This window comes from Mesoplodon bidens (assembly GCF_964165515.1).
Source record: "Mesoplodon bidens genome assembly, chromosome: 10".
Classification (NCBI taxonomy): domain Eukaryota; kingdom Metazoa; phylum Chordata; class Mammalia; order Artiodactyla; family Ziphiidae; genus Mesoplodon; species Mesoplodon bidens.
In genome coordinates, this window is record NC_138172.1 from 39,025,870 (window position 1) to 39,041,535 (window position 15,666).

The window sequence follows — 15,666 nt, forward strand, 5'->3', positions numbered from 1 at the left end:
CCCTGGGAAAGGTAGAGGGTGTGTCAGGGCTGGCCTGAAGCCAGATGGAAGGATGCCTCAGCAGGCCCTGGGACAGTGACCTTGGAGATTGGGAAGAGGAATTGATATTTCTTAGAGGCTTTGAGCTGCGGTTCCCAGGGACTGTTCCCAGATGAGGGGCTGCAGGCTGCCTCTGCATTAACCATTACCTAACTTTCACAGACTTAAGTGTTTGCATACTACTCTGCCTCCTGGCTTCTCACACAAACCTGTGCTTTCCTGAGGGAGAATATTTCTTAGAAGATCCAGACTATATTCCAAACTATTCCTGGATTCATAAATCATGGCTGTGTAGAAGAACTTGAGTAAATTTGGACCCATTTTACAAACCCATTTAATTCTCCTGATGATGAATATATCAAAAGGGATGTCAGCAGTTCTAACCTGACCTGGACTAATCCAGGGATCCCAATGAACACTGATAACCAGGCTGATGGACAGATCTTGGCTGGGCCTTCCCATACACTCTGATCTGCTCCCCCCCAACCTCTGCGATGGAGTTTCCATGAAGCCTGGATCGCTGACTTGACTACCTGACTCTGACTGCATGGGATGATGAGAGCCTCTCTGCCTATGTTATGATGGTCTTCACTATGTTTCCTCCTGTGTTTCAATCATCTTTGTGTCTGGTGACTACGTGTGCACATCTAGGCTCCACAAGGATCCACACCTCACTCCTGCCACTTTCCAAATGGGGCCTTGGCAACTGACTTAGGCTCACCAAGCCTCCATTTCCTAGCCTGCAAAGTTATAATAATACTAGCCCTTCTAACATGGGGGATTATAAGAGTGGAGTGGCTGATACAAATAAAACAAGAAGTGCCCAGCATACACATGACCAACGTTATTATTAGCTGTCCCTCTGGTGGGTGGTCTGGGATTTGGGGGTTTTGTGCCACACCTGTTCTCCTGCGGAAGAACGTGTACAAAGGCACTATGGGCAGGCCAATGACCTGACCTTGGCCCGACCCAGGCCCTTCTGGCTTCACAGACACCAGTCAGTGTGGGCTGGGCCACTTGATAGCGGGGGAGAGAAGGATGTTTGTTTACTGTTTTTATAGAAGCCATAGGAGCTGTGGCTTTCCACAGATTTAAATCAACATGTCCCTGGTACCAATGGGGGTAATTAGCCCTACCCAGGCAGAAGGCCTGGGGAGTTGCCTGCCTCAGAGTGGATTGCTGGCTGTTAGCAGAACTCCACGGTCTTTGCTGCCTTGGTGACAAAGGACACAGTACAGTAGAGACCTGGAAGTGTGGGTTAGTGGTTCCCCTACCTTCCTTTCAAACTCTCAGTCCCACTTCCTCTGAGAAACATCGCCAGGAACATGCCTGCCCTGTCCACATCCACCCCTGGCATTCAGCCCAGGGACTCCTGCCAACCATGGGATGGTGCTGGCCTCTGGTTGTCTGGGGCTCTGATTCAGTCTCCAGTTTTTATTCATTGTTCCAGGGGTTGTTTCCTTCCTCTTGACCTACAGTGGGCATTCCTCAAGAGCAGGACATTGTCTGGCTTTTCCTATCCCCTGGGCTGGCTTTCAGCAGGACCTCAGGGGCTAATGATTGGGCTGAGTTCTCTTTGCAGCTCTGAGCATTTCCCTCACTTGCACTTCCAAGGGCTTCACCAACCACCAGGCTAAAAGCACACCAGAGGAACCTTTGGCTGTAGCTCCTGCAACACTGCATTTGGGTTGTTGACTTAATGAGTAAAAGGAGGGCACTGAGGTTGTGTCCAGAGTGTCTCCTGGTGGAGGGGTCATAGACAAGCTGCCTATACTGACCTAGGAGAATTCACTAGGCTTGACTTCATGACAAGTGAATGCACAAATCTGTCGGTTTATGCAAATCAGCTGTGTGGTATGTCTGGTACCACTCCCTCCTTCATCCAGCTGCTACCTGGCCAGGGATGGGATGGACCTGGAGACCCTACAGAAGCTTCCCAGCCCCCTAAACTTCACTTGCCAAACGCATTTTCTTCCCACTTCAGTGTGACACATGACACATAGCAGTCATTTTGGAGAAAGACCAGATGGGAGGAGAATCAGTCCACATGCCAAAACAGAACTGATGGATGGACACATGTCCACTTACTTCTCCAGTCTGTGCTCTCAAACACTTATAGAAGACCAGAGGGAAAATGAAATCAGGGGGAAAAAATCTATCCAGGTAGGAAAAGGCCTAGTCAGAGCCAGCTTGCTGCTGGGATTTGTAGAAATGATTAGTCACTGGAAGGCAAATCTTGGAAGAATGAAGAGATGCAGGGCCTCAGGAGCTGCACTTGGATGCCAGCTGGGCCATGGGCAAGGCAACAGGCATGCAAGCTCATGCACAGGGGGTCAGAGTGCAGACTCTGAGGCTGTCTTGCTTCCCCACACAATCCAGTTTACCCTGGGCTGCTACTTTCAGCATGGTGACCTCCACAGGGAGGTTCAAGAGCCAAAGATGAAGATGCCGACAGTGGTGAAGAGGAATGACTAACTTTGCAGGCAAGAAGAGGAGGTAGAGAGTGTGGAGATGAGAGAGAATGACAAAGGATGACTGAGGACAGTTCTGGATGACGTGTTGCTACGGGCTTTGGACTATTCCAGAGAGGCTGGGAGAGCTGGCTTCCATCTACAGGGCCCCCTGACCTCTGCACTCTTCTTTTTGTTGTAGTGATGCTGAGGCTTATCTCACCTCCCAGTGAGAAGCAACTCGGGAAATTGGATCCCGGTGTGCATTCCTCCTCTGGGATGGAAAAACAGGACTGAAGAGGAAGGAAGGAAGCCCAAAGAAACAGAAGGTTTCCCTCCTGGCTGAGGTTTATCAGCACTACCCACTAACATGGGGAATAAGGCAGCTCTCAAGCAAGCCTAAGGCTGGTATGAGGCTACAAACAAGAAACCTGATCGATCTTTGTCCTGATCAGCAGCCCATCTGGGCTGGCTAGGACAATTTTGCTTGTGTACTAGGGTCTTCAGAAGACCCATGCCCTTTGTAGAGTAGGAAAAGGGAGCAAAACTGAAAGGTATAGAATTTGCTTGATGCCTTGTCTGCATACTTCCTTTACTGTTGCAATGTGCAAATCTTTACTTGAATTATGTGAAAAAAGCCAGTAAAAAAATCATCGGAAATGTTTATCACCAGCCTAGTCCCACCGCCCATGCATTGCTCCCAAGAAAGCTAATTAAGGCCCATTGCTATTAGAGTTATGTGCTTCCAAAGGCTTGTTGTGACATAATGAAGACATGGTTCCTCCAAGTTGTAAGTGTCCAAGTCAAAACATGCTGCTTTCCTTGCCCCTCTGCCTTCCCCCAAACAGGCCTCCAGGCTGGCTTTGCAGATCTCATTCATGCGTGCACGCACACTCATCCTCCTTCAGCCAGTGCATACCTAACTCTTACTCGGTGCCAGGCCCAGTGAAGACTGTGGGAACTTCCCTCAATGAGTTCAGTTTGCAGAAGGGGAGAGACAAGCACATAAATGGTTTCCTGTAAACTATAGAAAATGCTACCTCGGGACTTCCCTGGTGGTCCAATGGTAAAGAATCTGCCCTCCAATGGAGGAGACGCAGGTTGGATCCCTGGTCAGGGAACTAAGATCCCACATGCCGCGGGGCAACTAAGTCCGCGCCACAACTACTGAGCCCGCGCACCACAAATAGAGAAAACCTGCCTGCCGCAATGAAAAGCCTGCACACCACAACAAAAATCCCACGTGCTGCAACGAAGACCCAACACAGCCAAAAATAAAATAAATAAATAATGGGGGAAAAAAAAAAGAATATGCTACCTCAGTTACTATTGCAGTCCTTCCCACTAGGATCCCAGTTTCCATGGAGGTGCTTCCACCTACCTCTGGATGGGGAGCACGGGGAACAGGTCAGGTGGCAAGTCATGCCCCTATGCCCTCTCCTAACCAGCCCATGTATCCTACTCCAGGCAACAGAGGATCAGACATGACTTGGACACTTCACAGGAAGGGAAAGCTAGTTCAACCCCTTCATCAGACTCAGTTCCACATGTCTTCAGGGAAGTCTATTAAAGGGAACCCTACCTCCTGACCCTCTGCGGCTCCACTGCTGCAAACCCAAGCCCATTACTGAGAATTAACCTTTACCACCAGGGATTTCAGGCCATGGGACATAGCTACTCCCTGCACTGGGCTTTATCTTTGTCCTGATCAGAGTGGATTATAATAAGGTTTGTTTGTCCAGGGAGCTTCCAGGAGCCACTGGAAGAATTCCTGCTTTCCAGGAAAGATGGACAGAATAGGACAGGTTGGTGAAACAAAACCCTTATGGCAAGTAGAAAGGTCCACAGTCCCTTAGGCCTCTTCTAGGATGGATGATTTCAATTCAGTTAAATTCAATTTAGTTAAATTTAAATTTCAATTCAATTTGGCACTTTTGAGCCCTAGAATAAAGACAGCATCATGCTAGGCCTCAAGGATGCAGCAGAATTCAAGACTGTTGAGCTTACTCCACCCTCACTGAACTTGCAATCTCCAAGTCTGGCCTTTGTCTGCCTGCTGCTCAAACCAGGCCCTGAATCTGTAGGGCTTGACTGCTAGCCCTCCACGCAGGACCACTACCATCCCCTGCAGCCATGGGTGTGGCCAAAGCACCACCAGGCCAGACCAGGCTGTAAGGGCTGAAGTCACACTCAGGTTTTCCCGGGGTTCTGGGGTGGGTAGCAGCAGGTATCAGTTGCACAGCAGCATCTGGGTTAGCACTGCTAGTTATGTATTAATAACTCCCCCCGCTGGCACGCCTGGCATGGGCATCAGCTTTCCGAGAAGGTGGCCTTTCTGACCATAAGCTAACAGTACAGACTGAGGAATTCCTAGTAAGGCTGAACAAAGTGCATCTTCCTCTTGCCTTCAGAGAACAGAAAGGTCATGTGTTCCCCTGAGCCCTCCCTCCCCCAGTCTTTGCTCATTTCAACCAAGCCCTCCCTCATCCCAGGATCTGCTCCAGGGATCTTCTTGGGGCTCAGAGGGTGGCTGTGTCCCTCTCCTAGCCCTGCCTGGCCTAGGGCCTCTCTGAGGAGAGGAGTAAGCTGATTGTACTGCCTGGGATCCAGGGTGAGCCTTGGGAGGCACAGTGGCTGCTGAGTCAGAGCCATTGGAGTCACACTGGATGCCTCCTTAGCCTCTCATTTGTCCTCTAATCACTGTACTGGACACAGGAACGCTGGCCTCCCCCCTACACACATATGCACCATGTGCTCCTCAAACAAGAGGAGGACTCCATCCCCTTCAGCATCCCCCAAGCCCCGCTCCTTGTCCAGCCCAACTAGGCACATGTTCCCTGAGGGTGAGTTCATCCAGGACAAGGCTGGTCCTCTCCCACAGGCACACCCAGAGGCAAGCCGCTGCCACCTCCCATCAGGACCTCCCCATCCCCTGCCATCGTGGGCTGGAGCTAGTCCCTTTCTTCACCTTTCTCTCCCAAGACCTTTTGCAACAGAGATGCTGAGGGAAATGGGGCATGACCCCTGGAAAAGGAGCTGGCCTAACCTGAACTCCCAGCCATTTTAGCAAGTCCCAAACCTGGGCTTTGCCCTCTGCAGCCTGAGGCTGCAACACCACGAGGACACAAGGCAAGAGTACATTCAGCCCTGCCTTTGGGAACTCTAGCCAGCTGCCAAATGGATGTTCCCTGCTGTCCTAGTGAGTGCCCAGGGCTGTGGAGACAGCTTTGGGCAGGGTGTTCCCTGGGGCTTCAGGGTGCCCCCACTCCAGGGTCAACTCAGAGAAAGTGTCATCTGCTACCCCATCCCTGTCTGTTTCTACTGCGAAGTGTCTTCCCCTAGGGGCACAGCAACTGGAGCCGCCTGGCTTCCTTTCAGGGCCCTCCCAGATCCGCAGCACTTCAGGCCGTGTCCTCAGGAGCTCTCAGGCTGGAGGAAGAGGAGACTCAGGGAGCATCCAACAAGCGCTGAGCCCTACTGTGTGCAGGCCCCATGCTGGCCTCCACCGCAGGAATCCTGGAGGTTTACAAAAGCTAAGGTGCAAAGGAAAGGTCCTTATTCCTTCCTGCCTAAGTACATCAGAATTCAAGGTTTGCCAGCAGGGCCCCAGTAACAGAAGCCATCTGGAAGCCTGGGCCCCAGACTCACCCCTCCCATTTATTCTCTGCTAGCTTCCCTTTCTGAAGGAGAACGGCCGCGGCGAAAGGCAGGCTCCAAACCCCAGCAACTCGCACCCTAACGCCCTCAGGGTCTGTGCCTCGGTGTCTGAGCGAGAAAAGACCCGCCCAGTTAAAGCGCCAGTCCGCGGCCTAACTCAGAGCGGCTCTCGGCAGCAGGCCCTACCGCCTTAGCCCTGCCTACAGTCCCGCTCGGCCCCGCCCCCCTCCAGGCTTGGTCCAGTGCCCGGCCGTCTCAGCTCTGCTCTAGGCCGGGTTCCACCCTCCCACAGCCAGCCTCCGCTGTTACTTAACCCCGCCCAGAGCCTGACTTGCCCATTGCTGTCAGGCTTACTCCAGCCTGTGGCGCCACCTCCTGGGAGCCCATGGACACTGTCCTCCCGCTTTGGCCCAGAGCCCCTGGCAATTGGCTCTGCACCGGGCTGACATGGGGCGCCCCTGAACCACTACCAAGGTTGAGAGCTGCCCCTGCTACCGCCCGGAAACCACCCAGGGGCACCTCCTGGACACACGGAGCCTTCACAGGGACACAAACAGACCAACTTAGCCCCACCCCAGCTGAGACTCTAGGGTCACCTCCATCAGTGGCTTCAGGTTAGATATTAAGCAGAACTTCCTGAGGCCAAGAGAGCAAGGGCAGGGTCATTTCCTGAGCTCCTGCTGCTAGGTCTTGGGGTGAGGTATGTGTCCCTGAACTCTGCACTGGGGACAGCTTTTCCTGGTATTTATCAGTGCGGTATCCTACAAGTAATTGACCCCCAACTCCCCACTCTGGGACTCAGTTCTATCTGCAATACAGGACCAGTCTCAGCTCTGGGTCTTGAAAGTTGTGAGCAGAGAAGCAGCCTGGGGGCTGTAGGTGGAGACGGTGAGGACCCTGTGGTGGTGGGAGTGAGCCCAAAAGAGGCACCAGTTGTTCTGTGACCAATGGCCATGATCCTGCCTCTGAAGACACAGCTGCTGCATCCCCTGCCTCCCACGCCCTGGCAGTGTCCCAGGACAACCTGCCCCTTCCTGGGCACTAAGTCATGCTAAGGCTACCCAGCTGGCCTGTCCATCCCAGGCAGGGCACTTAGGGGCAGGCTCCCAGAAACTATAGGCCCAATGAGGGCAGAACAGCCTGGCCAGAAACCATTCTCCCCTTCTCTCCACTCCAAGGCCAATGCCAAGGCCAAACCTGCCTTGAGACTACCTGGGAGACTGGCCAGCCTCAACCCCACAAGGTAGTGGGCAGGGGGCCCAGCCTGAGGGACCCCTGTCTGGGACCTGCAGAAGCTGACCCACTCTGGGGCAGACCGCCTGTAGCAAGACCTCTCCCACCACCCTCCCCTCCCGCCCAGTCTCATTGGGTTTTTTGCCCGTTCCTCTCCCCACCCCGCACTACAGATGAGGAAATTGAGGCTCAAGGAGATTTATCTCAGCTGGCTCAGGCAGAAGAGGTGCTAAGGAGGGCTCATTGGTTGGCAGAGCTTCTGGTGCATACACCCACCCCTCCCAGAGGCACAGAAATGGTAAGGATGTGAAGGCTATTTGGTCAGCTGCTCAAAGGCCACCTCCAAGTGGGCCTAGCTGGGTCCCCTCTTCCCTCTGTCGCATGGACTCCAGTTCCACCCTATACTCATGTTGTGTAGGGGCCAGGGAAAGAGATGCTTGGAGGCAATGGCATTGTAATAAAGACAGTTTTATTTAGTTCGATATGTTTCTATACAGAATGCAGAAAACACATCTTAAAATCATATAGAAGGAAATAAAAACACGTCAGTGGTTGGTGAACACTTGAATGTGAGATTGGCTCTCTGTCTCACAGAGTCCAAAGACCACTGCCAGCCGGGCACTCAGGGGAGGAGGCGGCCTGCAAGGGCATTGTTGCTGTTGTTATTCTGTTCACTGCCCCATCGCCTCCTGTTGCTATGGTAACAGGCCACTCTGGGCCAGCCACGTCTCTGCGTGGCAATGCCCGATGGTGGGGTTGCTAGGGGCAACGGAGCTATTTGGAAGGCCTTTCAAAGCCCTCACCTGAAACACTGAAAATTGTTTATCTTTTGGCAAGGTCATCAAAAATAATCTCACCAGGTCAGACTCAGCTTGCGCTCCTGACTCTGGGGCACTGGGGAAACTCCGGCTTGGATCAGGGCTTGGAGGCACAAGGCCCAGTCATCACAGGTCCACTGAGCCCTCATCTACAGGCTTCCCCCACAGTGGCACTGCTCACCCCACCAGGGGACCAGGCAGGAGAGAGAGGCTAGGCCCTGTGGGAGAAGGCGCAACCAGGAATACCCTCCAGAGAAGGGCAGGGTGGAGACCCCTCCACTCTGACCGTCCCTCCCCTCCTGAGGCAGCACACATGAATCCTCTGCAAAATGGTCAATATGGCTTAGAAGTGGCTGCTTGGTGTGCAAAGGGAGCCTGGGTCCACCCACCCGCCCTCGATCACGGAAGGAATACATTATTGCAAAAGGCATTCCTCCCTAAAAGGTACCCAAAATAACTCTCAGACATCAAGAAATCATGCTCAAAATGGTTTCTTCCAAAGGAGGAGAATCAAAGCTGAGTGGGTGCCCCTGAGTCACGGGACAGAGATGCAGATGGATGGACGGATGTTCTGCTAAAAAAGGCAAAAGAAGCCCCAGTGTAATTCCAGAATTTAAACCATTAGGAAAAGAAGGGGGGAAAAAAAATCAAAATGAGCAAAGCCGTCAGTCCCATGGAATCAACACTAAGAGCTTGTACAAACTGCTGTAAGCATCACCATTTTTAATTATTTTTTTAATAAAACAATTTGAGGCTGTATAAAAACTTTAGTAAAAAATTAGCTTTGAGAGCCCCCAAATTTTTACTATGAACTATTGCTGGCACTCCTCCCCAGCCACCAGACCTTTCCCAGCTGTTCAAGCCCAAGGCCTGGGACTGGAGCGCCAGAGAAAAGGGGTGGGGTGGGTCAGGGTTGGGCTGTGGACTGTTGGGACAAAGTGGCCAAGGTCAAGTGAGGAAAGAGCATCACATGACATAAAAATATTGCATCTTCACCAAAATGTCCCCCACTGAGTGTTTCAAAAATCCATGATATTCCTTTTAGGAGGGGAAAAAAAACACACAGAAAAAGGGTAAAAGAAAACAGGTTGATGTGGTCGAGTCTCTCGACCTCCCCAGGCATCCCCACGAGCAGCTGGCCCACCTGGAGCACCTAGGTTGGGGGCCACGGCCACCGCTGCCTCTTGGAGTCCCCTTTCCATGGAAATGAAGACCCCTTGGTTGTGGGCCGCTAGCGTGCATGGGGTGGGGGTGTGGATGTCCATGGCCTAAGAGGCCCCTCCAGCTTCCAGCCCCTGGCAACAGTGGGACAGCAAACCCAGCACCAGGGCCCTGGCCCCTGAGCCAGGGCCAGGAGGCCCCCAGTCAGGCTCTCTGGGGTATCAGAGCAACGAAGTTTACGTAGTGTGAAAAAATAGGATTCCTTTGATAAAAAATACTGTCCCTTGGTCTTCTCTAACTTTGAAACACCCTGGGAGCTTATTTTTAGCAAAGCAATTTCCCATACCCACCCAAAAATTACACATACAAGTTTAGGTAAACAGCAGATTAAATGTAAAAACTTAACCTTAACTTCTGAAAGTCCTTTGAATTTAATCTTTAGCTACTGTTTTCCATGTTACATCCTGCAGCTAGACACACGTGAATAGAAAAAACAGTACAGTTAGTGTTAAAGGCAAAACGCAGAGAGCAGGGAGGGCGCCCAGCACTGCCTGCGAGTTCATTCACGGTTCCTCGCTCCCTCTATCTACCTCTACTCCAAACGGTGCTTTCAGAGCCAGCCTTCAAAAACGCAGCGAAGAATTTTCTATGAACAAACAAAAAGCTGTTAGGCAAAAAGTAAAAGTAAAAATGTCCCCAAAGTCTCTCCAGCTGCTTTGGGGTTTAGGAGGACCAAGTGGGTGGGCTTGTCCAGGCCCCGTGTGTGTCAGCGTGTGCTAGGTCAGGTGTCGGCTCCCAGTGGGTGATGGTCTGCAGGCCACTGGTCTCCACAGACAACAACGTGTTGTCTCCAGGGCCCTGCCCTACCCCTGCCTCCACCCAGGCGCTTGTGGGTTAAGGGGGGACATAGGGAGGGGGCGACCGGTATGGGGTCATGTTCTTGGGACGGGAGCCCTTGCCTTCCATGGGGGCTGTGAAGGGCGGCGGGGGCTGGTAGGGAGGCGCATTGGGATCCTCATCCCGCAGGGGTGTGTACTCTCCCACGGTGTCCTGGTTCAGAGGAGTGGTCTCGGGCACATTCTGGTTGGGATACTCAGGAGGGGGGAGGGGGGCTTTTTCCTCCTGCAGGATAAGCGGCATGCTGGAGGAGGGTGGGGGCTTGGAGTCGTCCAGTTCGTCTGCAAAGATGATAGGCACCCCCTTCTTGATGAAGGTGGCCTGGTCCTCGAGGGTGAGCTTGCCCTTCCTCTTCTTGCGATAGCAGATCATGGCAATGATGCCAGCGATAAGCAGGATCGCTGCAACCACCACAGCCGGAATGACCGTGTGCAGGTAGACATCATCCTCACTGCTCTTCTCAGGGTCCCTATCTGGCACCTCCGTAGGTGGTGCCTCTGAGGGCACCCTCCTGGGTGGCGCCACTGGGACAAACTGTAGATGCCGACAGCTGCCAGAGCCTGTCACAGAAATGCTCATGGCCTTGAAGTCGGGCTCCAAGGCGTTGACGAAGGCAGCTCGAGGTCTGCCATCATCCTCAGCGATCCTCCGGCTCAGCCCCGTGATCTGCTCCTTGGGGCAGGGCTCCAGGGGCAGTGTATTGTTGGTCCATTCCACAACAATGGAGCCCCGGGTGATATTCTGCAGAGTGATGGTGCTGCAGTTGCGGTCCCCAAAGGCGAAGGCCAGCTTCTTCACCAGGGCAATCTTCTTGTGAATGTCATTCACCACAGTTGCTGGGTCACCCACAAACTTGGCCTTGAACCTAGCAGGAGCCCTATCCCCTTGAGGGCGCCTGTGGACATGGATCTCGAAGGCATCCACAGCTGATAGGCCCCCTTTGTCTGTGGCGTGCATGAAATATTCGTGCTTGCCCACATGGCTGCTGTCAGGCAGGCCATACATGAGCTGGCTGTTGCTGTTGAACTGCACCCAAGACTTCTCGCCTACCAACTGCTGCTCCCGAAGCTTCAGGGTCAGCTTAAGCTTATCAGTGGTGGTGTCCTCGTTGTCATAGAAGGTGTCTGACGGGATCTTCACCTCAAAATAGGTGCCAACCCAGGCATCCACCCTGTCGATATGGTTCTTGAGCTCTGGGCGCTGGTTGGGTTCTCCTCCGCGGGGCATCCCACTGGTGGTGGTGCGGATGCGAGTAGGCGGGGAGGCGGTTTCCAATCTAGTGACAGGAGCTTTGGTGGTGACCCGGGGCACCGGTCGGGGTGTCCGTGGCTTCTTGGTCGGCCTTCTAGTTGTGGTGGTTGAGGAATCAGTAGAAGGTGTGGCTGGTTTTGGCGTGGATACTCGTGGCTTCTTGGTGGTAATTGTGGGAGGGGTAGCAACTGCCGTGGGTTCCACATAGCCAGGAATGGTCATTGTTGGGCGGATCTGGCCAGGAACTGTGGTGCCAGCTTCTGACACCCGAGTGGGTTGGATGGGGCCGAGGGTTGGGGTCTGAATAATGGCACCTCGAGTCCGAATGGTGACTGTGGGCTTCCCAGGAACAGGATCCCTGACTGGAGGAGTCATGGTCTCTGTTGGAGGAGCAATGGCTGGAGATGTGGGGGTGGGCACAATTCTGGATGGTGGCTCCTGGATGGCCGTGGTTGGGGGCCCAATGGCAGTGACAGGTGTGGGTGTGGCATGGATCTGCCTCCGGATGCGTTTGGGGAGAGGGGGTTTCTTGTTGGCGATGTGCCAACCCACCACAGGGTAGCCAAGCTGGGCAGACATAGCACCTTCCCTGGCGGGGACCTCCACACCACGAATGTCAGGCACACTGTTCTGGTTCAGGGAGCAGCCCAGCTTCCAGGAGAGCAGGGCCCCATTCTCTACCACCTTTTTTGCATTTCCTGGGCCAGCCATGAAAGCCGACATGTCAAACAGTCTGTTATTCACCACTGGCACCAACTTCATGTTGTGAAGCTCCACTTCTGAGAAGCTCCGCATCCTGTGCAGAAGGTCAATCCTTTGCTTTGGGGTCATCTTGGTGAGGTCAGCATCCAGAATTACCGTCAGGACAGTCACAGGCTCATCAGCAGCACAGACAGATGATACCACCTCACCAGGGTCTGGTGACACCGCCCGCACAGACTGTGGCTCACTGTGGTCTTCAGGGTAGACCTCGATAGAGAACACACTGGAAGTCTGTGGGACGTGGCTTCCATTGGCCCCCAGACGTGCAGCGCTCACTGAAATGTAATGCACGCCCTTATCAGTGTCAAGGGGGAGACCCTCCAGGGTGTGGCTCTGTGGGTCCCACTGCAGCCAGGACGGTAAGGCCTCCTTCCCTGCTGCTGATACCTAGAAGAGATGTCAGCATGAGTTAATTGCCACCATCACTGCATAACCCGAAAATGATCACAACAATTAACCACTGGCCTAGCCTGTGTGACAGGCCTGAGGTACAATTCAGAATTCCTGGTGGAGGAACCAACGCCTCCCTCCTCGAGCTCATTTACCTGTCACGAAAGACTGGGGCTGCCAGATGGGCTAGTATGGAAGGCAAATGATTCGCCCAAGGCCACACGGTGGGGAGATAGCAGTTCTGGCACTCAAAACACATGTCTCATCCCAGAGAACTGATGTCATGGAGCTCAAGAATGTTGCAGGTTTTTATACCAGTGAAGTGCCCTGCCACCTACTCGTCCACTCTGCCTGCAGAATCAAGCCCGGGTGTCTCATCCCTCAGCACTACTTTCCAGCCCTGCCTCAGACTTCTACCCTACCCTCCACAGACACCACAACTTTGCTCAAGGTATATGCCTGGCCTAGAGTGCCTCTCCTGCCCAGAAGTGGAAATGCACACAGGTCTGGGTGCAGGGACAACTCAATACCCCCAAATGCCTCATTTTACAACCACCATGTTACATTCAAGTGTAGTGGGGCACATCTGGTTAGCTGTATGTAATGTCTTAACACTGCTTTTCAAATCTCAAGAAGAACGGCAATGCCCAGGGTAGGGGAATGTAAACAATTATTCTAAGAAGAGTGTTTATCAAAGGCATTCCAAGGACCTCCAGTCTCTCTAAAAGAGAATTCTGTAGTCAACTAAGTTTGGGAAATGGACAGAGCTCACCTCTGTCCTTGGAAAGCCGAAGCACAGAGCAGGCCTCAGGAGCTCATCCCCTTTTCCACCCAACAGCACCTCCCAGACCTATTTCAGGGTGGAAGTCCTTCTCCACAGCAACATGACTGGTAATACGTAAAGCCCCCAAGGGAATGCCACCATAAAAACTTCCACCATCAGCTGACAAGAGGGAAACAAGACTCGCCTCTTGCCCAGGCTCCATCTATGACTTCTCTCACCTTCGGGAAACACCTACTCCTGCCCCCAATGCAAGAAAGGTGGGACCCACTCTCTGGTCTGCCTAAAGGCACTCTCAGTCAGCTCCACTGCCCTGTCCATCAAGTCCAGAAACACAATGACCAACAGATGGCATGTCTTACTGCCAGCCTCGGCCCAGGGATTGCCCTTCATGGTCACTGCTTGTCAGAAGAGGGAAACTAAAACGTTTCCCTCCCTGTGGCAGGAAGGCCACAGCTATGGCTGCTGGGCCTCCCAGGGGCTCTGGTTCGTCAGGCTTCCTCCTTCCAAGAGCCGGGTGCCTGAGTGATTGGGGAAGAGACCCTGAAGTCATACTTGCTCTTCCCAGCCAGGACCCGGGTGTCCATGTGCATGCCATTCCATCAACCTTATCAGAGACCAGATATTTACCCTGCCTATAAAGAGATTTCCTACCTCCAGCAAAAAGCCATGAGAAGACATATGACATTATTAGGAGTTGTCCTTTACTGACTGCTCTCTGAACCACTGAGTTCACAGAGTTTCTTTTGTGACACCACATTCCATCAACTCTAGGGTGCACAATCATCTAATTAATGAACCACTAAGAATCCCCCATCCCATCACTCACCATCCACTGCAAACAGAGCCAACATCAGAAATGGTAAAATAACTGTAAACATGGGTGTCTTCAAATCCATGAAAAACACTAAATATATTCTTCCTTTACAATCTTTTTTAGCTACAAAAATATTTATTACAACTGCTTTGACTGAAAAACCTATGCTTTAAATTTTTTCAGTTCAATTATGTTAAATACAAAAACTGCCACATCCACATACAAACATATAAAGCAAAGGTTGAATGATCTAGTTTTGCAAAAAATGTGAAGCAAAGATGTTAAGGCCAAATGGAGTAGTCAAGGGAACCATGAGATGTTTTACAGGGGTGGGGTAAGAACTTCCTGAGAGGAAGAGAGTAGGTAAGCCAGGGCGTGGACCCAGGTTTCTGGCCACCCAAGGGTATTTCTCCTAAGCCCACTCCATCCCAATGACTACCACTGGAATGAAAGCACACCTGCAAGAGATGGGGCAGAGAAAGGAGAAAGGGAGGGCCAAGAATGGAGCTCTGGATGAAGTCAGCCATGGAGAAGCCACTTGCTGAGAAGACTGAACAGGGCCAAGAGAGAGCAGGAGAGGCTCCAGATGGGTGCCAAGTGGCTGGCCAGGCCCATGGGATATGCCTCAGTGGCCAGGCAGTTAGGCCTGTGCCCAGCACCGTGTGTGTGTTCCATCAGCACAGATGAGTAAGCAGCGCCAGTGCTTTTTCAAGTCTGTCTCAATTACGTAAGGGCACTTTATAACAGAGAGAACAGAGAAGGGCCCTCGCCTCCTCAAGCTTCCCTGGCTGGCTTGGCTTCCCATTCTGCTGACCCCCAACAGCCACAGTTCTGTTGTCAGACATGCCCTAAGGCATAAACCCAGGTTGGTCAAGGCTCCCACACAGCCAGACTTAGAAAATATACACTTATTTGAACTATGCCAAGTAACATTTTAACATATTAATAATGTGTAACATAAATAACAAACATTAAAGAAAACCTCAGGGCCTCCCTGGTGGCGCAGTGGTTGAGAGTCCGCCTGCCGATGCAGGGGATACGGGTTCGTGCCCCGGTCCGGGAGGATTCCACATGCCGCGGAGCGGCTGGGCCCGTGAGCCATGGACGCTGAGCCTGCGCGTCCGGAGCCTGTACTCCGCAACGGGAGAGGCCACAACAGTGAGAGGCCCGCGTACCGCAAAAAAAAAAAAAAAAAAAGAAAACCCCAGGTTTCACCAAAGCAAGTTATAATGCTCAATCTCAAACTGGGTGATGGAAGAGCAGAACTGTGTAGCTTCATTTTGGTTACTGAAACAAATTCTTTCACTATGGTCTACCCACAGCTTTAGAGACAACATTTGGGATAAGCCATGTCAGAAAAACAGAGCCAAGCCACTCCACCCTGCACCTGCCCTCCCTTCTGCAAATTCT

At 52.5% G+C, this 15,666-nt stretch overlaps 1 protein-coding gene across 3 annotated transcripts in view; it reads right to left on the minus strand.

The window, feature by feature from the left end:
- Window positions 1-7,831: 7,831 nt before the first annotated feature.
- DAG1 (dystroglycan 1) overlaps window positions 7,832-15,666 on the minus strand; it is a 63,952-nt gene continuing 56,117 nt past the window's right edge. For all 3 annotated transcript variants that reach the window (XM_081247123.1, XM_081247122.1, XM_081247121.1), the window contains exon 3: window positions 7,832-12,655. In XM_081247123.1, the coding sequence (XP_081103249.1) occupies window positions 10,253-12,655 (2,403 nt within the window). In that variant the 3' untranslated portion in view covers window positions 7,832-10,252. The remainder of the gene's footprint in view (window positions 12,656-15,666) is intronic.